The sequence below is a fragment of the Rattus norvegicus genome, chromosome 19 (assembly GCF_021556685.1).
Source record: "Rattus norvegicus strain SHRSP/BbbUtx chromosome 19, alternate assembly SHRSP_T2T, whole genome shotgun sequence".
Taxonomy (NCBI): Eukaryota; Metazoa; Chordata; class Mammalia; order Rodentia; family Muridae; genus Rattus; species Rattus norvegicus.
In genome coordinates this window covers 36,511,769-36,532,490 of record NC_141552.1, presented here as the reverse complement: position 1 = coordinate 36,532,490, position 20,722 = coordinate 36,511,769, and the positions used below count along the sequence as shown (strand labels likewise).

The 20,722-nt window shown below is 42.2% G+C and overlaps 2 protein-coding genes and 1 pseudogene across 3 annotated transcripts; 2 read left to right on the top strand and 1 right to left on the bottom strand.

Moving 5' to 3' along the window:
- Window positions 1-1,976: 1,976 nt before the first annotated feature.
- LOC147999378 (uncharacterized) lies at window positions 1,977-19,785 on the bottom strand. The gene is made up of 2 exons (XM_087596621.1): window positions 17,357-19,785; window positions 1,977-2,982 (listed from the first exon to the last, which is right to left on the bottom strand). The coding sequence occupies exons 1-2, from the start codon at window positions 17,656-17,658 to the stop codon at window positions 2,838-2,840; spliced, it is 447 nt and encodes a 148-aa protein (XP_087452747.1). The 5' UTR covers window positions 17,659-19,785; the 3' UTR covers window positions 1,977-2,837.
- Window positions 5,738-11,371, top strand: LOC134483623 (disks large homolog 5-like). 2 transcript variants are annotated; one of them, XR_015643988.1, is made up of 5 exons: window positions 5,738-6,734; window positions 7,772-7,931; window positions 9,215-9,358; window positions 9,992-10,154; window positions 10,868-11,371. XR_015643988.1 is itself a non-coding variant. In XM_087596622.1 (4 exons), the coding sequence occupies exons 1-3, from the start codon at window positions 6,614-6,616 to the stop codon at window positions 9,327-9,329; spliced, it is 396 nt and encodes a 131-aa protein (XP_087452748.1). In that variant the 5' UTR covers window positions 5,738-6,613; the 3' UTR covers window positions 9,330-9,358; window positions 10,868-11,364. The 2 variants fall into 2 exon arrangements, 1 of the variants encoding a protein (XP_087452748.1); XM_087596622.1 differs by lacking the exon at window positions 9,992-10,154 and having other exon boundaries at window positions 10,868-11,364.
- On the top strand, window positions 17,727-19,502 carry LOC147999379 (zinc finger CCCH-type antiviral protein 1 pseudogene; annotated as a pseudogene).
- Window positions 19,786-20,722: the final 937 nt, after the last annotated feature.

Here is a 20,722-nt window from a genome sequence, read left to right as displayed (position 1 = left end):
CTGGAAAACAAGTTTCTAAGCAAATGGTCTGAAGAAGCAAGCTGGAGTAGCCATTCTAATATTGAATAAAATCAATTTTCAACTAAAAGTAATCAAAAAAGATTAGGAAGGTCACTTCATATTCATCAAAGGAAAAATCCACCAAGATGAACTCTCAATCCTAAATATCTATGCTCCAAATACAAGGGCACCTACATACATAAAAGAAAACTTACTAAAGCTCAAAGCACACATTGCACCTCACACAATAATAGTAGGAGATTTCAACGCATCACTCTCATCAATGGACAGATCATAGAAGCAGAAATTAAACAGAGACATAGACAGACTAAGAGAAATCATGAACCAAATGGACTTAACAGATATTTATCGAACATTCCATCCTAAAACAGAAGGATATAACTTCTTCTCACCACTTCATTGTACTTTCTCCAAAATTGACCACATATTTGGTCATAGAACAGGCCTCAACAGATACAAAGAGTTAGAAATAATCCCATGCGTCCTACCAGACCACCACGGGCTAAAGCTGGTCTTCAATAACAATAAGGGAAGAACGACCACATATACGTGGAAGTTGAACAATGCTCTACTCAATGATAACCTGGTCAAGGAAGAAATAAAGATAGAAATTAAAGACTTCTTAGAATTTAATGAAAATGAAAGTACAACATACCCAAACTTATGTGACACAATGAAAGTTGTACTAAGAGGAAAACTTATAGCTCTGAGTGCCTGCAGAAAGAAACAGGAGAGAGCATATATCAGCAGCTTGACAGCACACCTAAAAGCTCTAGGACAAAAAGAAGCAAATACACACAGGAGTATAAGGCAGGACATAATCAAACTCTGAGCTGAAATCAACCAAGTAGAAACAAAAAGGACCAGAGAAAGAATCAACAGAACCAAAAGTTGGTTCTTTCAGAGTGTAAACAAGATAGATAAACCCTTAGCCAAACTAATGAGAGGACACAGACAGGGTGTCCAAATTAACAAAATCATAAATGAAAAGGGAGACATAACTACAGAATCAGAGGAAATTCAAAAAATCATCAGATCCTACTACAAAAGCCTTTATTCAAGAAAACTTGAAAATCTGCAGGAAATGAACAATTTCCTAGACAGATACCAGGTACTGATGTTAAATCAGGAACAGATAAACCATTTAAACAAATCCATAACTCCTAACGAAATAGAAGCAGTCATTAAAGGTCTCCCAAACAAAAAGAGCCCAGGTCCAGAAGGGTTGAGTGCAGGATTATATCAGATCTAGAAGACCTCATACCAATACTATCCAAACTATTCCACAAATTGAAACAGATGGAGTGCCACCAAATTCCTTCTATGAAGCCTAATTACTCTTATACCTACACCACACAAAGACCCAACAAAAAAAGAGAACGTCAGACCAATTTCCCTTATGAATATCAATGCAAAAATATGCAATGAAATTCTGGAAATCTGAATCCAAGAGCACATCAAAACAATCATCCACCATGATCAAGTAGGCTTCATCCCAGGCATGCAGGGAAGGTTTAATATACGGAAAACCATCAACACAATCCATTATATAAACAAACTGAAAGAACAAAACCACATGATCATTTCATTAGATGGTGAGAAAGCATTTGACAAAATTCAATACCCCTTCACGATAAAAGTTCGGGTAAGAATAGCAATTCAAGGCGCATACCTAAACATAGGAAGAGCCATATACAGCAAACCAGAAGCTAACATTAAATTAAATGGAGAGAAACTTGAAGCAATCCTACTGAATTCAGGGACTAGACAAGGCTGCCCATGCTCTCCCTACTTATTCAATATAGTTCTCGAAGTTCTAGCCAGAGCAATCAGACAACAAAAGTAGATCAAGGGGATACAGATTGGAAAAGAAGAAGTCAAAATATCACTATTTGCAGAGGATATTTTTACTGACATGTGTGACATGAGACAAAACAGTCCATGTCATCCCTCACCTGAATAAACTTCCTTAGAGTTCAGTGTAGTTGGAGGCTCCTTCTTTGCTCTCCAAGATAGAGAAACATTTCCAGTCTTTAGACAAGTCTGTCAGCCATTGTCCAGTTACTGTCTTGAGATGTTCACAGTGTCAACTGAGTGTCGTTCCAGCCTGCCCAGTAATTGTTGTAGACGATTAATAGGGTTCCAGCCATAGGATTTAATTCAGTGCTACAGTACTTGCCAAACACACTCAAAGCCCTAGCTGCCACCCTAGTCCTGTGTGCGCTAGAAAAAGAAAATAAAGAACCACATTGTCTATCAAGTTTCTCCTCCAATAAAAGGAGAATCTGCATCCGGTCTTTTAAGTAACTCTAAGCCCCAGCTTCCCCACAGCTCCCTCCTTCCATTCCATTATTGGTGCATTTTCAGCAACGCTCACTTTATTCTTGGTGTACAAAGAATATGCACCATGTCAGTAAAGTGTGTGTGTGTGTGTGTGTGTGTGTGTGTGTGTGTGTGTGTGTGTGTGTGTTCATCCATGAACTCACTATAAACTTTTATCAAATTCCCCAGAACACCATAGAGAAACCTGTCGATGTGCATGCAGAATTATGTTACTACTGTTCCATGGCACCTTGCAGGGAACACTGAAATAGTGGGCTGCTTTAACAGAACCTAAACCAGGCTATGCATGGTTTTCGGTGAGATTGTGATGTGCAACACCACAACAGAGATCAGCAGAAGCTTCATTTATTCCATGCTGCTCTTACCAAGGTGAGGCAAAGCCTCATCCCATAGAGAGTCTGGTAGGATCTGATGAAAGGAAATAAACTCAGGGTTGAAATCAAGCCTTCAGAAACAAAGAGAAAAATACAAAGTCAAGGAAAGCAAGGGCTGTCTTTTTCTTCTTCTTCTTCTTCTTCTTCTTCTTCTTCTTCTTCTTCTTCTTCTTCTTCTTCTTCTTCTTCTTCTTCTTCTTCTTCTTCTGAGAAGATCCACAAGAGAGACAACCCCTTCCTCAAACTAACAATGCACAAGAGAGACAATACAAAAATTAAAAATCAGAAAGGAAATGAGGGACATAACAACAGACACTGAGCAAATTCCAAAATCATTAGTTCTTACTCCCAAGGACTTTACACCAGAAAACTGAAATATTTATTCGATATTGTTGATTTTTCTAGACAGATAACAATTACCAAAGTTAAATCCAGATCTGGGAAGATATCTGAATAATACCCCTAAGAAAATAGATACTGTCATTAAAGGTTGCATACATTATATATTATATTGCTTTCTTTTTGCACAATTAAACCCCTTCGAGGACATTGACCTATGTTATAGAAAGTGTTACTTTTAAAACAAAAGAACAAAGAAAGAAATCGTGGAGTCATTGAGATACACTTCCCAGACAGGATCAAGGAAAGAGGGCTGAGAGATGCAAGCAGGTGCTGGAATGCTGCCCTTGAGAAGAAAATGTTTTTGCTCACTTTACCTTAGAGTATGTTGTACTATGTCCTATTTTTGTGGAAGCGGCTCTCATGCTCCCTGGGTTATGACAAGTATATTGTGATACTAGGAAGAGGGGTGATTTGCTATACAGATATTTTAAGAAGAAGTCTTTGCTTAGTCTTACTTCTTTGCCTAGTCTTGCCTCGGTCGTTCCTGGTATCATGGGAATAACGATCTTATTATATCTTGCCAAAAGGGAAAGTGAGGTAATACATTTTCATGCCTATATAAAGATTAATAAGCTTGCAGCTGCATGCAGTTGCATCTGCCTTTGCTCTGCATCCCCTGTGTCCTGGTTATTTGTGACCGAACCTGGGCCCCCAACACACTAGATGTTGACAAGCATCACCCTTCTCACTGTCAGGTTTATTTTTTTTCTTTTTTGGAATCTATGATATGGAGGCGTATGAGGAGGCATATTACAGCAACAATATGAAATAGCAGACTGGTATGTATGCAAATTGCTGTGTTTAAGCTAGGTGTGGGGACAAGACCTCAAAATGAGCTGTTAAGATGGGCAACAAATAATGTGTTTGTTGCTGGAATTGAGTTGCCTCAGCTGTGTTGCTCTGCCCGCTCAGTGTCCATTCAACCTCACTCTGTTTCTACAGAGGAACTCAAGGTTTGCCCCAGCCGCCTGTGAGCTGTGATATGGGCAGAGAAAGGCTAGGACACAGTCCTGGTTGCCCACTCCTCAGTTATGCTGAAATTTCCACTACTGTACCTGTATATACAAGTACAGTGTGGTCAGTTATTATAGATATTTGTCTATATCTATAATAGAGGGCAACAATGATTGACTATACCCAATTCTATAAAAAACAAAACTCAGGAAACCTGGTCCTTGGCAGCAATGTACCAAGAAACATCTTGGATCAGGGGAGGGGGGGTGCATGAATTCTGCCAAGCAATGAACTCAGATAGGTGGGGTTGGGAGAAAGATGTCTGGTCAAATAGCCCACTAGATTCACATTCTATCATCTTGATTTAATCTAAGGACAAAGAAGTGGAGCATCTCTGATGGCTTTCTTCTACCCTTGTAAGGATAACTGGGGTTTGAACTCAGTTCTTCACAATTCTTGCTGGGGCAGCAACACTCAGGGAAGCTTGAGATTACCATAGGCACAGTATTATGCTAGAAATGCTGAGTAGATGATACTAAGTTGTTCAGATGGTGATACTCATTTGCAGGCATTCTTAACCTGGACCTAAGGAAAGAGAGATCAAGGTGCTTAGAATAGAGAGATCATTTCCAGTTCTTTTCTACCATTCCAGAATGAAAGACTGGTCGGCAGAGAATGGTAAAAATTCAAGAATTGGTAGATGGGCTGTGAATGAAGGGTGGGTTTCCGTGCTGGTTTTAGACAGGGTCTCAATTACCCCATGTTGTTCTCTACATTGCTCGTCAGGTGCACTTTGAGCTCAGATAAACCTGCTTCCACCTTCCAATACACATTCTTACAAAGGTGCCTCCAAGGACTGTGAGGACAGCATTATCCATTGAGAATTGAGGTATGTAACCCACAACTATAGCTTTATCCACATCTACCAGCCATTTCAGATCGTTGCTGTAATATGTCTGACAATCAAGGACACAGAAAAATAACTACATATAATACAAGGACATGGCAATCATATCCTGTGTCGTTCTGTATGTTCTGGATGAGGTTTGTTAAAATGACAATATTGCACAAAGGTTTATATAGGACCCAACAGATTAAGGGTCACTATGCACTGTCATAGCTAAAATGGCCTAGTCAGAAGTGACCACTGGATCACTCTTCTGTAACTTCACATGAGAGGCTTGTGCTTTTTTGTGTTTTTTCTCTTTCTTTCTTTTTTTTTTAAAGATTTGTTTATTTTATGCATATGAGTACACTGTAGCTGTCTTCAGACACACCAGAAGAGGGCATCAGATCTCATTACAGATGGTTGTGAGCCACCATGTGGTTGCTGGGATTTGAACTCAGGACCTCTGGAAGAGCAGTCAGTGCTCTTAACCACTGAGCCATCTCTCCAGCCCTTCTCTTTCTTTCTTTCTTTCTTTCTTTCTTTCTTTCCTTCTTTCTTTCTTTCTTTCTTTCTTTCTTGTTTGTTTATTTATTTGTTTATTGCTTTCTGTGTTGTCAGGAAGATAGTTCAAGTCATGGAACTGCCCCCAAAATCTGAGTTATGCATCTGATCAATTAGTATTAGTGTATGCATTCAATAAAATAACTTGTTTTTTTTTTTTTTACTACGATAGATGGTTTTGTGTTTTGTGGGCTGACCCATGAACCAGAAGAGAAGATGCTCGTTTCTTACTCTGTCCACTGAGTTATGTCCCTAGGCTTGTCCTACTACTTTGGCTGCACCCCCACATCTGCTGACCTTATGTTTTTCATATAGAATCGCATGTTAGAGCTCAGAGAGTCCTGTAAGCAATCCTGCTTTGGTAACTTAAGTGCAAAGAGGAGAGCCCCACACTCAGCCTGAGGGTGCATTCACTGGTGGATCCAATATTTCAGTTTCCTCTGCCAACAGATCTCCACATTGAGGCCAGGACCACAATGAATACAATTCTTTCTCCTAAGGAATCTGGTGGCAACTGTCAAATGTTAAGCACAAAGCTTCAGGTTGTACCCATAACACACACCCACATTGCAAACTACCCTGCAGGCTATTTCTGGGTGTGATTTCATGCACCTGCACAGGATGAGACAGGAGACCTCTTTGGCTACTTATTTGAACTGGTGTGATTTCTCAGTAATCTTTAATGGGTAACATTGCTGACTGAGGAGAATTTGATGTAGGATGAAACATGTCTGTGCAGGGATTCGGGAGGAAGCACTCATTTAGATACATAGCAATGACTTAGGTTTTTCCAATCAATCCTAGAGCCAAATTTGGCTTTGGAAGCCTGTGGTGCTCAGCGGTTATGCCACAGGGAAGTCTCTTAAAAAGGGCACATCAACTTTTGCTCAGGAGAGGGAGAACATTAGCAGGGAGGCAAAGTCTGTTATCCATGACATCAGCCATCCCGTCTTGGAAATTCTATTATCTCCTAGAGAGTCCTTGGAATCCCTGTGATGTCACCAGTGTTGTAGTGACAACCAGTTCCATAATTTTTCTCTCTTAGTGTCCAAAGGATATATCCACAGGCATGTTTGCCCGTCTTTGCAGGCGCTTTGGGAGAGTTGATGTTGATGGAGAAGAGTCTAGAATGAAGGAAACGAAACCTAAAGGTAATGATGGACACAGGACGTGGTCATGTGGAATGTGGAGTAAGTTCTGGGCAGTGTATGTTGAGCTACCTGTCAGGGGTGTGTGGGGGGGCCTTCAGCTGGCCTTTATACCAATGGGCCACAACCACTGGAACATCTCCAAAGATATTGAATTCCTTGATTATCACAATTCCTGAACATCAAGGTTTTCACATCATTAGTTTCTCCATAACCACATGGAGGATAAGGCAATGCCTATGCCATTATTCTGTGACCTTCTAGCCTTTAATTTTATAGTGCATTTGGTGTGTTAAATTGATATAATAACATCATCAGGAGTCATGGAGGGGATAACTTTTCTGAATTAAACAGGGAATCAATGTACTTCACTTTCATTGCTTCTTTAAATTCAGTGTCTATCTGACAGTAGTAACAGGGAGAGAATTGTGCTCCTGGCCATGACCTTATATTCTTAGAACTCCTCTGACTACCTCTGCTGACAGGGCCAACCTTACCTTCATATATTAGAGGTTCTGTGTGGCAGATATTTTTCTACAGTAGCCAAACTATATGTAGCAGGTAGACCAAGAAAGAGCCTGTAACCTATTGGCACTTGTGGGGCATTTGTTATTTCAGTAGGAGGAATTGATAAGTTTGTTGACCTTTTCCTGCCCCTGCATGACTTTTTAATCCAAAGTTATTGGACTATAGTAACAGGGTAAAATATCTGAGTATGCCTGATCACTCAAGTCTTTGTGGATGCTGAGTTGATGATCTGACTTCTGAAACCACAGGGGTGAGGGTCCTGAAACCAGGTTGTATCCTGTGTAGCTGTTAATAATCCTGGAGAAGGCATCTCTCTGTTACTTGAAAGCCTGTGTGGGCGGGCATAGGGAACACCTGGCTGCTTACATCTCTTGGTCTCTATAGAGTAGTGTGGGAACTGTGATCCACTTAGGAGGCCTCTTATGCATAGACCAAACTCCTTGCAGTGACACTGGCTTCCAGGCATGTTCTCCTGTTTGGGACTCACTGTGGTCTGTGTATGCTCTATGCATTCTCCCCATGCAGGTTCACTTGTGTTCTTCTACTTACAGAGGCCTACAGACAAACGTCATCCCCTGAAACTGTCCTAAACAAGGTGCAGGCCAACGAGGAAGAGGAGAGGCTGAATAGAGAACTGGAGCTAACTACCAAGGAGAGAAATGAGCTGACAGATCGCCTCCTTTATGTGACAGGTGGATCCATGAACAAGAGGTATGCACTGCTCCAAACGCTCTTGTGTTATTCACCGCTGTGTAATCTCATTCTCATCTTACCCTATTAAGGTGGTGGGATCTAGAATGCTGTGCCTCCCAAAAGACCTTATTCTAAACCTCATCTCCCATATAGAGGAGATTCAGAACCTGACCTTTGGTCAGGAGTGAGTTTGGAAATGGACCCTCTGATTCCTACTGATGAAAATCTGAACTTGTGATCTGAGTGAAGATTTCAGGGATAAAGTCACTGGAGCATGAGTTCCCAGTGTACATTTGGAAAGCCCTTGACAGGTGGTAGCTTTGCAAGGTTCTAGGTGCTGTGAGTTTGTGGAGAGTGTTTGTACTTGCTAGGAAGGTGACTGAATGCTATCATCTCCTGGCAGCAGCCTTAGGTGACAGGTCCCACATTGTTCATATCAATGCTTAACCAGAAGGCCTGAGGCTCAGGCCTGTTCCTTCTTTCTGTGTGCCTTACACTCTGAGACAGTAATGGTGCATACATTTCTACTGATTCTCATTGTGCTCTTTCAATATTTGTCTCTCTCTCTCATTCTCTGAGTCTGTTTACTTTTCTTTTCTTGTGGGTGTGTCCCAGTTTGTGTGTCTGTGTGTGCAAAGGTCTGCATGCATATGCACAATGTTTATATGTTTCTATGTCCCTCCACACTTGGAATTTAGGGGTCTGTTTTTTGGCCTCAGGATTTACCTGTACAATAGTTTCATGGAGGTGTGAGTCCTTTATTTTGGAAGCCCCACTTTCAACAGCACAGTTCTTTGCCTATGTGGTCACATTTGTTTGTACATTTGTATGCCTTGGGCAGATTATAAGTTTGTGGCAATATCTGGTCCCATCTCCATAATTATGTGTACTGTCTGCCTCTAGAATGTTAGTTATTCAGCTTGTAACATTCCAGTTGTCAAAACAGGAAGAATTAAATCAGAGATTTCTGTGTGTGTGTGTGTGTGTGTGTGTGTGTGTGTGTGTGTGTGTGTGTGTGTGTGTGGTAGCGTAAGAGCTGTGGCCTAGGCTCTGGATAGCATAACAGGTTTGAATGCAGATCCAGCCCTCCTGATTGAAAAAAGTGAGCCAGGGAACCCTTTATCTGGGTACTTAGCTTCTGTTGTCCTGGGCGCACAATTTCAAGTTTCTGAAACTGAAGAAGATCCCAAAATGTAGAATTCAGAAAGTGTCCTTCCAGGGCTGGGGTAGTACAGGACCCAGCCTGAGTTCATATAATCCTAAATGCTGATCTTCTTTGTGTTCTATCTTCCTGGGGCCAGCCCCTACTTCAGGCCAAATCCATTTTATGAAAAATTGAAGATAAAGGAGAAAAAGGTCATGTCATTACTGCACAATTTAGACACAAACAACATTCAATATCGTGAGAAATTTTAGGAGCTCAAGAAGGAGATTCACTTCTATCGGTAAGAACTGGTCAGAAGGGCCCATCACTTGGGGAATGGCCATTTCTGCCTCTCTTTGTTCTGGACTGGAGAGCCTGCAGCTCTGGGTCCATCTCTTCTGCTGTTTAAATATCACTGTGCCGTGGGTCTTTTGGACTCAGTTTCAGTTCCATGAGAGAATGTCACTTATCACCACAGTGTCTATGCATCTTTAGAAGGCTCTGGATAGAACTACACTGATTCAGGCATCAGAGTGTTATTAGGCTGACCTGGGCCTCTGGGGTCATAGCAGGTTTAGCAAAGCTCAATGTGTGGACCACATGGTTAGCATGACCTTCCCATGGTTCTACTGTCTTCTTGTGGTTATTTGCCGGCTACTAATTGATGTTGCCCTCATGCATTGGGCTTTCATGGATTTTTGTAGATCCCTTGTTCTTTTGGACAGACATAGACTCTTATTGGTGCTTGGGTCACAGAAACAATTTATTCTTTCCTGAATTGGCTGTTTGCCTTTTGTGCAGCAGCCTTACATGTATGGAGATGTATTCTATGAAGTCTTTATGAGTATCTGGGTCCTGGTGGAGTTTGTGGGATTTGGCAGTTGGAATGGGAGGAAGAGGCTTCAGGATCTTACTGTGCATAGTGTGTTTCCAGCAACCTGCACAGCCAGCTCCTGATGGACCAGGCATGTATGAAGAAGAAGTTGGTCACATTGAAGCAGGAGTGCAAGGAGGTACAGCGATATTTGTTTGAGTTGAACCCGAATGATGAAGAAGAACGGGAGAAGACCAGCAACCTCCAGACCCAGCAAAATTTGGTAGGAACAAGCAGCTGAGTCAGATTAACAATGTCTGATACCATTTGCCTATTGGATACATCTTTGCTTTCCCCCATCATCTTTCTAATCTCCCGACACCCAATCAGTCACCCACCTCATGTGATAGAGTTATTCATTGTTCTGTCTATGCACAAGTATTCTGGGATATTAACCACTTTTCAGAAACTGAATTATGGGCAAGTATACTTTTCTGCCCTTTTTGAAACTGCAGTCCAGAAATGGTGACAGAGGAATAACATATCACATCACTGCATCTCCCTGTCACAGATTGGATGCTATGAGGAGTTTGGAACAAGTTCTTAGTCCTGTGACAAAGGTCATACAGGGGTCATGTGATGGTTGGAAGCACCTTGCAGGGATAAGAACCAAGTGCAAATGGCAAATGAGTCCTTGTCATTGGCTTTGATCAGGGTATCATGTGACCTTCTCCTTTCTTCCTGCAACCCAAGTAGGTCTCTTCCCATTTCCCTGTTCTTGGTTTGCCCTGGTAGAGTCTGAGGAGCAGCTTGTTATCTCACAGTACTGTGAGGGTTGCTGGTGATGTTCCCCACCCTGCAAAGATATCAGCAATGATTTCAGTGAAAAGATCAGTGCTGTCTGTCCAATGCAGCTGAAGGGACAGAAGGCAACTTGACAGCTGGTATGCCTGTCCCCACCAAATCAGTGTCTTAATAGCTGCCTTCTTCTCCCAGGTCTCAGAAACTGCAGGAGACATGGAATAGGACGTATCCCAGGAAGACAGCCCCCTGAAGAATGAGTTTCTTTCTCAGGAGTTCCCTGTGACGACAATCCTCACAGTCAAAGACTTTTTTTGGGTGAATATTCTTCTTCTCAGTTAATTTCCTCAATGTTTAGAGACCCTAAATTTATGTATCTGTATGCCGGCCTGTCTGATTGGGGTCTTTCTCCTTTCTCATACCGACAACACCATTTGAGAGACAACTGAGGGGACTGCCTTTACATCTCGTGTTCTAGAGGAGAAACAGCACTACAACTTGTTTCTAAATGTTCATTAGGAAAATGCTGTTAAGAAATAGTTTTTGTTATGATTTTCATTGAAGTTTTCTTTTTGTTGTTTTATAGTTATATATTCTTGTTACTGTTTTTCATTTTTTCAACCATTTTAATTGTTCATTTTATCCCTGTTTTTTGTAAATTGTACTCCTTATGAATAAAATTTGATTTGTAACTCTTGACTCTTAAGACCATCTTCGTTATTCAAGGGTCCTTTCCCCTCCTGAGGATGTAGAACTTACAGCTAGATATGGATCTTTGCGTGGTCCAGTGAATTCAAAGCCACCAAGGGGTACACAGGGTGATAGTGTCTTTTGTGTGGATAATGTGATTTTTTTATGGACACACACTTTATGATGTAATCACTGCCATACTGTATCCATGCTGTCATGTATTCTGCTCATCCTAGTCTATATCAGTCTACAACACACATTCCTTATTGACTGTGTGCACCAGATATTGAGTAACACACACTCATGCCTGTAGAGCTGCAGAAAGAATGACAACTTTCACAAAGGAATAGAGAAGTAAACCTAATCGAGAACCATGCGCCTCAGTTTTCCTTACAATACAGCATCAGTATTAAACCACAGAGATAATGACCAGCAACGCCATTTTGGGAAATAGGTTTTTGTAGGAGCTGTTTTACTTGATCATTCATATGCTGTGTTTTTTATTGTTGCTGATTATATTTATTGTTATCATTTAACTCAATGGATTTTTTTTTTTTTTGGAAATGTATGTCTGGGCCACTCCTGAGTGCATTTCCCTCATGATCCAGAAGAGGGAATAACATTCCCCGTTGTAGATGATTGTTAGGGACCATGTGGTTCTTCTGAGAGAGCAGCAGATGCTCTAACATGGGAGTCAATACCACAGCTCCTGTAGGTAGCTTTTGTCCTTCCAGGGCATGTGCTGTACTAGGTGGACACGATCACCTTCAATTAAGGAGAGCGATCTCAGGAGATGTGTATGTACAGGGGATTGAGCGCTGTCTGCTCAATGTGGTAGGCTGCTAGGCATCCATACCGGGCTCTGGTGCCTCCACTGCTCATTGTGCATTCAGGATCATCCTCAAGCATCACTCAGTTTCAATTCCAAACAGATCTCTCACTTACTATCAGTGATGATTATATAGACTATGCATATCTGATAAAATACAGAAGAGACTAGCCTCCTTCTACAGGTCAACTTGGCATAATGAATTCTTTTGATAGAAAGCAAGGTAATTATCTTAATCTATGCAGTTTAATGCTAACAGCACCACCCAATACCTAGGATATTTTCTACTGACATGTGTGACATGAGACAAAACAGTCCATGTCATCCCTCACCTGAATAACCTTCCTTAGAGTACAGTGTAGTTGGAGGGTCCTTCTTTCCTCTCTAAGACAGCGAAACATTTCCAGTCTCCAGACAAGTCTGTCAGTCATTGTCCAGTGACTGTCTTGAGATGTCCACATTGTCAGCGGAGTGTCTTCATCCAGCCTCCCCTGTAATTGGCTGTTGGCATCTTTATAATCACAATTAACTGTGAGCAGGGTCAGATTTTGGGGGTTAACCAGTCTTGAGTTCTACAAATTAGCATTAAATACAAGCAGAATTAGGCCAATCCACTACAGGGATTTCTTTAGTTTTGTTTTGGTGTAAGTTTTCTTTTACCTTTTCACTTTTTATTTTATTCTTGCTATTTTTTTTATTAATTGGTAATTTTATTTATTTATATTTCAAATGTTGTCCCACTTTCCAGACTCCCCTCATCATATCTTACATCCCATTTGCACTGAGCTTTGCCTATATGACAGTGTTCCCCCACCCACACATATCCATTCCCACCTCACAATTCTAGGATCTCCTTTTGGTGGGGCAACAGGCCTCAGTGTAGTCAATGACCTCCCACCACATTGATGCCACTTAAGTCAATCCTCTTCTACACAGTTATCTAGAACCATAGACCCATCTTTGTATACACTTTGGCTGGCAGTTTGGTCCCTAGGAGCTGGGGGATTGATGACAGAGGGTCTGGTTAGATATTAAAGACCAATGATTGCTGCTTTCTTGTCTTTTTCTGGCTATGGGTGAAATTATGTTTGTGTGCTTCTCTTTTTTGAAATCATTGAAAGATGATTAATTTCTTGGTTTTTCTTGGGTATAGTTTAGCTCATTGTCCTGCAGTTTTCCTTATCCTCGGTTATGCCTTCTTAGTGAAAAAAATATTGTTTAAATTTGGTTTTGTCATAAAATATCTTGGTTTCTCCATTCAGGGTAATTGAGAATTAGGCTGGGTATAGGAATCGGGGTCTGCATTACATCTGTCCAAGATTTTCTGGCTTTTGGAGTCTCTGTTGAGCAGTCTGGTATAATTTAGATAGGTCTGAATTCATTTGTTACTGGATATTTATACCTCACCCTGTTTAATATTCTTTCTTTGATCTGTGCATTTAGTATTTTAATTATTATGTGAGTGGAGGAAATTTTTCTGGTTAAATTTATTTTGTGTTCTTTAGGCTTATTGTACCTTTATGGCCTTTTATTTCTTTACCTTATGGAAGTTTTCTGCTATGATTTGTTGAAGATGTTTACTGGACTTATGAACTGGTAATCTCAATTCTCTTCTATATCTCTTATCCTTATGTTTGGACTTTTAATTGTGTCCTGAAATTCATGGATGTTTGGATTCAATAAACCATACATGTTTATCTGAGATGGGTGTTTTGTGCTTTGTGGGTGACCTCCTTTACCCAACTGTTCCATTCAGTAGCACGTTGGATAATGAGACTTGGTCAGCAATGGTGACCTCTTCCCATAAACTATATGAAAATAGGGAGGTGACTTTATGTGTGTCACGTATCAGTAGTCTCCTGGGTGGTTTTGGTCCCCAGTTGGCCACATGCAACAGTTTCAAAAGCCCAGGATTGATGTCCCTTGGGATTCCCATGATGATGCACACAGACATGACAGAAAAAGACCAGAATTCACAGGACAGTACTTGATTTAAGTAATAGAGAGAACATTAGTAAGTTATGTTACAAAATATTTGACCACACTGTGATCTCCATGAATGCATTTTTAATGAAAAATGATTGTGTGGTATAGCATCGCCAGGGCACAGACATTTAATGAAAGAGCTCTTTGTTTACTGTGAGCATGGACTTTAATATTGTTCAGCTCACCTACCTCACTCCTTTACTGCAAAGCTAAAAGGGCACTTAGGTCTAGAGCAGATCAAGGCACAACTTGATAAGAAATGAAGATAACTAAGGCAATGGAAATTCTTTCAGTTGAAGGATTTTTAAAAAAGTGTGCAGAGGGAGCTACAACGCTCTTCTTCTGGGGGAACAGTGAATTAGGAAGGACAGTAGGGAGCTTTACTTAAATACAGCATCTGACTCCTGAGACTTCATTGGTAAAATTAAGGTCTGGAATTTTGCGTTGTAAAACAACACATTGGCTCTGCAGCTTTTGGCAAGAACCATGGACAGAGAGATCATGCCAACTGGGAACAATCTGAATAGAAATCAGGTTTCTTAAGTCATTGGAGAAGTCCTCAAGGAGAGAGGAATGAATGGGTAGCACCATAATAGAAGGCTTTAGGACCTCGTACAGTGCTACTCTAGATGCCTTGAAAATAGAAGCAGAAAATGTAAAGCTAAAATGACTTCACAGGAATTAGCTCAATTCTCATTATGATTATTTCATATTGGAATTTTATACTTGATTCATTCTTTAAAAGTTTTAAAATAAGAGCCTTCTCTTTTAATGCGAGGCTGTCTTAGAATCACAAAATGCTTATACCTGTCTGGCACCCCGCATCTAACACTATCAGGATAGAAATTCTACTTTTAAATGCATCACCATCCACAGCTTCCATTTAACCAGCAGGTGTCCATGCCAGGCAGACACTGAGCAGGTTGTATGTTCTGTTAATCTCCACAACAACCCAATTCAGCAGAAACACCTCCATTTTACAGGTGAAGAAACCACAGCTCAAAGCAAATGAGTGTCAGGGTCCCCTCAGTCTCACTGGCTGTCACTCAGACACACATCCTTCTCTGTAAGGGAAGACATGGGCCTGATGTGGGCTGTGCAAGCTGACTCTCCTGAAGCGATCCATGCTATTCTTGACCCTGGAAGAATTTAAGACAAGGTGACCCACAGACTCCTGGGATAGATTCTGCCTCTGGGTTCTAGGGTGGGACACAGTATCCCTTGCTGTGTGTCTCTACTCATCTGAGGAGTCTGCTCCCATGTGTCAGCTTCTATGGCAGTGGTTCTCAACACTCCTACTGCTGCAGCCCTTTAACACAGCTCTTCATGCTGTGGTCTCCCCCACCATAAAATTATTTCATTCCTACTTTATAACTGATATTGCTACTCTTATAAGTCATAATATGCAAGGTATCCTATATCAAAGTATCTGCTACATAATTTCTGTGAATTGATCACAACTCACAAGTTGAGAAACATTGCCCTGTAAATTTTTTTTTTTTATGGAAAAGCCTTCATCTCAGAAAGACCTGGAGCAGTTGTAAGACCAGAGACACCCTGAAGTAGTGACAAGTTTTAGCAGACCCAAAGGCTGCTTGCCTTAATGACAAAAGAGATTGCTGGCTAAAGGCACAATCTGAAATCGCTGTCCTCAGGACATTTCTTACCTCAGTTTTCCCCCATTACAATGTCTGTCACCTTGTACTTATCTGTCCAGGAAGCCAGTCCCTGTAGTCTCTAATACAGACAGAATGCTAAAGGCAAGAATGCTTTCCCTCTGTTGGCCCACAGTCACTTCTACAGAAGTAAGTTCAAATCCCCCGTAGGTAAATGTGTGTCTCCCTCATAATGTGTGAGACTTGAAATGGTATCCTTTTGAGTTGACAAAAACCTACACTCACATCAGATTTACAACTGACCAACAATTATTTTCATGAGAACACAGAGGCTGGCCAGGCCTGCAGAGTCAGATCCCCTCCCTGCCTGGGATCATCCCACCCACAGCAGACTTAAGCTTCACCTATCAGCTGTTATCAGAAAAATGCCACCTTAAGATTCTGAGTCCACATCTGCACAACCTCTGAAGTTGTTCAATGGCTGATATGGGGGTTTGTTCCAGGTTAATATCATTCTGGCCTCTTCTCTCCCCTGGGCTGCCCTCTGTTCTCTCAGGTCTGTTGGTCTTGGAAGGACCTGGGTTCAACTCAAGGCCTGGGGGGTGGGGAGTACCTTTTGATATGGGAATCTGCATGGATCAAGGATGTAGCCCCACTCTGACTGGGCAAGTAAGCTCCAGGAAATCTTCTCCAGTCACACAGCTGGGTCATGTGTGAGCCAACAACTGTTTAAAAGGGAGAGCTCCTTGCTTTCTCCTGGAAGAAACACTCAGGGGTTGACTGTCACTTCTGAACCTTCTGTTCTCTGTCACTTCTCAGAAGGGGCACTTTGCTCTAACTCCTCCATGGGACCCACCCAGCATTGTGTCTGGAGGATCCTATGGTGTTGCAGCTCTGAGCTGGGAGGGGTAGCTCTCACACTGACTTGAAGAAGCCTGTTTTCACAGCTGATCTAGATCTGAGGAAAAGATGCTTTTAAAGAAGCATGTGAAAGTATCTCCTGCAGGAGAGCCAACCCTACAGGGAAAGTCACACAGGACAGGGAAAAGGGGCTTCCCAACTTCCACGGGGCGGGTGAACCAGGGAGGGCACAGGATGGTTGGGGAGTTTATGAAAAGCCTGCATCTCCCTGAAAGTCTTCCAGAAACCCTACATCCCACCACTATCCCAGGCTCACAGGTGAGGCTCAGCAAAGCCTGCCTCCTACTGGGGTTCTGCAAAGTAAACCTGGAGTGGTGAACTGGGGAAAACACTTCAGGGGAGGGGGAGACACAAGTTCCCAGGGCCAAGCCTGGCATCTATTCATTTGTCTCTGGCTTCCAGGTGTTGCCTAGTACAGGGCTTGGCGAGCCCGGATATCAAAAGTCTTTGGCCAAAGAAGTGAGAGTCAACAGGGCAGTGCAAACCAAGGCAGGGCAAAGCAGAGCCAGGCAGAGAAAAGCCAAGCTCCACCAGCCAGCTGATAAGCTATGGGCATGCAGGACCAGCAGGAGCAGGGCTAGCCCTTGCCCTTCTGGCAGGGCGTCCGAACCCAGCGGTGATGTGAAGAGTAGGGGAACTCACAGCCACTTGTCCTCCAGCTGTGTCTGCCATTGCAAGGTGAGCAAGAAGTCTAAGAGGCTCCCGGGATCCACCGATTTCCGGACCACGTTGTACTCGCCGTTGTCCATGTTGAAGGCTGTGCTAGCCACTGCAGAAGCCCTGCGGACAGGTAGAGCAAGCACAGCTGGTTGGCAACCAGTGTGGGCGCCTGTGGTGAGACCCTGGCAAAGTGGCCACAGAGGGGAGCCAGTAAGCCTGGTCCCAGGGCTAAGCCTCCTCAAACAGAGATGGCTGAAGCTCTGCTGGTCCCTCCCACCCCGCATGCCCCACCCCTGGCAGGCTGGTACTCTCTGTGCCTAGCTCCCCCACACCTGCAGCTCCCAGCCACTCAATGAGCCTCACTTTATTCTTGTGAGCCATAATAGCTTCTCATAAAAGCTCATTGGGAAAGTGGATTGATAAGATGAAAGCCTTAGAAGAAAACTTGAGAGACTTATGAAAACGAACAAGAAAGTTCTCTTCCTAGTAGCAGCCTGGCAGTTCCAAACTCAGGGCACCTCATGTCCAGGCTGGAACTCAGCATGCGTTGTTGTGGAGAACCTGTTTGCTTAAGGCACTTGCTTCCCATTCATTCTCCTGGGAGGATTACTTTAATTTTTTAATTTTTATTGGATATTTCTTCATTTCCATTTCATGTGTTATCCCACTTCCCAGTTTCAATTTTCCATGAGACTGGAGACCAGGCAGGGATCACTCTGTAGGTGATGGCTACTACTGAAGCCTGTGGCTTCAATCTCAAGTGCAGCCAGGGACCCTGCTACAGATTGGCCAAAACTCTGCAAGCTTACTCTGCTTGGTCAGTGCCACTATGCACAGTCCCAGAGAAACCTCTGCAAATATTCTCACCAAGTTCTTTAGGAACAGAGCTTCCAGGTCCTAAAGAATCATGAGCTCTCTGGGCTTATCCAAGACCTGGTCATCTTCCTGGTACAGAGCAATGCTTTTCTGGTGCAGGAGTTACTACAAAGGAGACAGCCACAAACAGATCTGCTTGAAGCCACAGCCATGCAAGACAGCCCAAGTCTGTGAGCACTTCATCCAGGGTAAATGTAGTTACCTCAACTGTCTCAGGTCTCATAACCTGATGGACAGAAAGGTGTTGACCTCCGCGTGACTGAGCATAGTCTGGGTTCTGATGGGGTCCAGAACATCCATGACATCTGCAACAACAAACACATTAGGAGGCGACCCACAGGCATGAGAGCTCCCTCTCCACATCACAGAGGCAGGTCATAGAGAGACAGAGCATAAGCAGAGACGGCTTCCTTCCAAACAGTCTAGGATTTCTCTCACATGTCTCATTTTGGCATCTGGTTCACCTAGCCCAGATGTCACTAGCTGTAAGGATTCCCTGGAGGATGTGTCTACAGCTGTCACTCAGGAGGTCAAGAACCCGGGGACCCAGGACTCTGCACAGCTTTCCTTGGTGTCATCTAAGGCTGCTGGTGTCTGAGGACCCAGTCACATGAGAGCAAGCCAGGGGTTTTCTGAGAATGGAGATCTGGATGGCTTCTTTTCTAGGAATCCTACTGATTCGTTGTAAGCTCCTGCCTCCTCTGCTGGCTTTCCTCTTGATGCAGCAAAAAGAAATGAAGTCATGTCCTTGAAAACAGGCATGCCTTCTAGACACTGCAAGGAGGTCAAGAGAAAGAATGAGGCTCCAGATTTCGATTACATCCCATTTTAAATGGTTCTATTGATGGGGTGACAATGGAAAAAGCAACAGACTCAGGAATTCTAGGTAAAAGGGCCATAGCCAACTGCCTAGAGGAAGTGATACTACCTAGCAACCATTGGATGAGTGTGGGTAAGTCCCATCATCTCCACAAAGAACAACTGTCGGTGTCCAGGACATGCATTGCTGCATATTACCTACGGAGGAATGGACAAGTACATCTGCCCATAAAACCCCGAATTGCTCTCATCAAGGAAGGATAAAACTCCTAATGTCTACTAAAGTAGTGCCACTGAATTTCCTGTGAAATCAGCAGTTGCTGGAGGAAAACAAGCAGTCTGTTCTGGAATCGACAGTCTGAGAAGCCAGGTCCAGACTATGCCTTGTAAGAGGTCTACCCCTCTCCAGGGTAGGAACAGACTGCCTCAGTGACCTCTGTCTTTCTCAAGCCTCAGAGTTGCAGCCTCTGTTAGCCCTGGCAAGAACTTCACCCATGCCTCTGTGAGCCCATAAGGATGTCATTGGAACCTGCTGAGTGTCTCCTATGCTTTAGGATTTTCCATAGATGACTTGGAAACAGAACCAGACAATGAAAAGCTCAATGTCTTCCCTGCAAATACCCCAATATTGATTATAATCATTCACATTAATATTTGCTATTTCTTTATTCTTCTTAGACATAATGGCTTACTGTAAAAGTTCAATATAAAAGTGAATTGATAAGATAAAAGCCCTGAAATTTATTTATTTATTTATTTATTTATTTATTTATTTATTTACAGAGACTTATAAACAAGAAGAAAAATATTCAGACATAAGCAAAAGAATTTAGACAAGGGCCTAATACACTATCACAGAAGGACACTAAATGTGAGTGGCTCAAGATTTTTAGAAAACTAATCTTAGTTTCTCCAATGATGACACACCAGCCTACACTTAGTACTACCAAAGGTATGGAAAATTTAATGGAATTTATTATGCTAGATTTTAGTAAGCTTAAATAAGTCATCCCTTCATGTAGTATGTATTACTCCTATGTGAAGTAGATGGTAAATTCATGAACAGTAGAGAACAGAAGTAGACCTCGAGACTGGAAAAGTTGGGCAACAGTATTGTTGGAAGCTGGTCTTCCGTTTCATGTTAAAGGTGGTAGAAAGGGGAAACCTATGACTACAAACAAGACAAACAAAAATCAGGTGAGAGGCAATGACATTTCCCAGGATGCGTTGCTAGGTAAAGGAATACTGAGTTTTAAGGCCAGCTTGAATTGGATGAATAGCCCTAGGCTCCCTGTCATGTAGTGGCTTTAAAATTTTCAGAGCAATGGAATCAATGCTCACAAAAGAGGTCCAACTCAATTTCCAAAACGCCCAAAAAAAGCCTACACTAAATATTTGCAAAGATTGACTTCAGCTACTAAAAAAATATCAGATTCAATGGACCAAAAACTACGGATCGAATCTTAGTCATTTGAAAGTGCTAATTCAGGATGCAAAAAGGGGATTTTATTTTAAATACAAGGTCAGCAGTAATAGAGGAATCCCTTAGAGTTGGGACTGATACTAGATATCACAGTTATGATGCTAATTATTCAGAAGTAACTTCTAAAAATCTTAAGAACAGTCTAGATGACAGATATTTTAATTGTGATA

Bases quoted from the DNA above. Each gene is read 5' to 3' on its own strand.
- LOC134483623 (XM_087596622.1), top strand. From the start codon at position 6,614: ATGTTTGCCCGTCTTTGCAGGCGCTTTGGGAGAGTTGATGTTGATGGA. The intron at 6,735-7,771 runs GTAAGTTCTGGG...TTCTACTTACAG, and splicing joins GTGGTCATGTGGAATGTGGA to AGGCCTACAGACAAACGTCA. The intron at 7,932-9,214 runs GTATGCACTGCT...TCCTGGGGCCAG, and splicing joins GGTGGATCCATGAACAAGAG to CCCCTACTTCAGGCCAAATC.
- LOC147999378 (XM_087596621.1), bottom strand. From the start codon at position 17,658: ATGCGGGGTGGGAGGGACCAGCAGAGCTTCAGCCATCTCTGTTTGAGG. The intron at 2,983-17,356 runs GTGAGTTCCCCT...GTGCATTGTTAG, and splicing joins CAGCTGGAGGACAAGTGGCT to TTTGAGGAAGGGGTTGTCTC.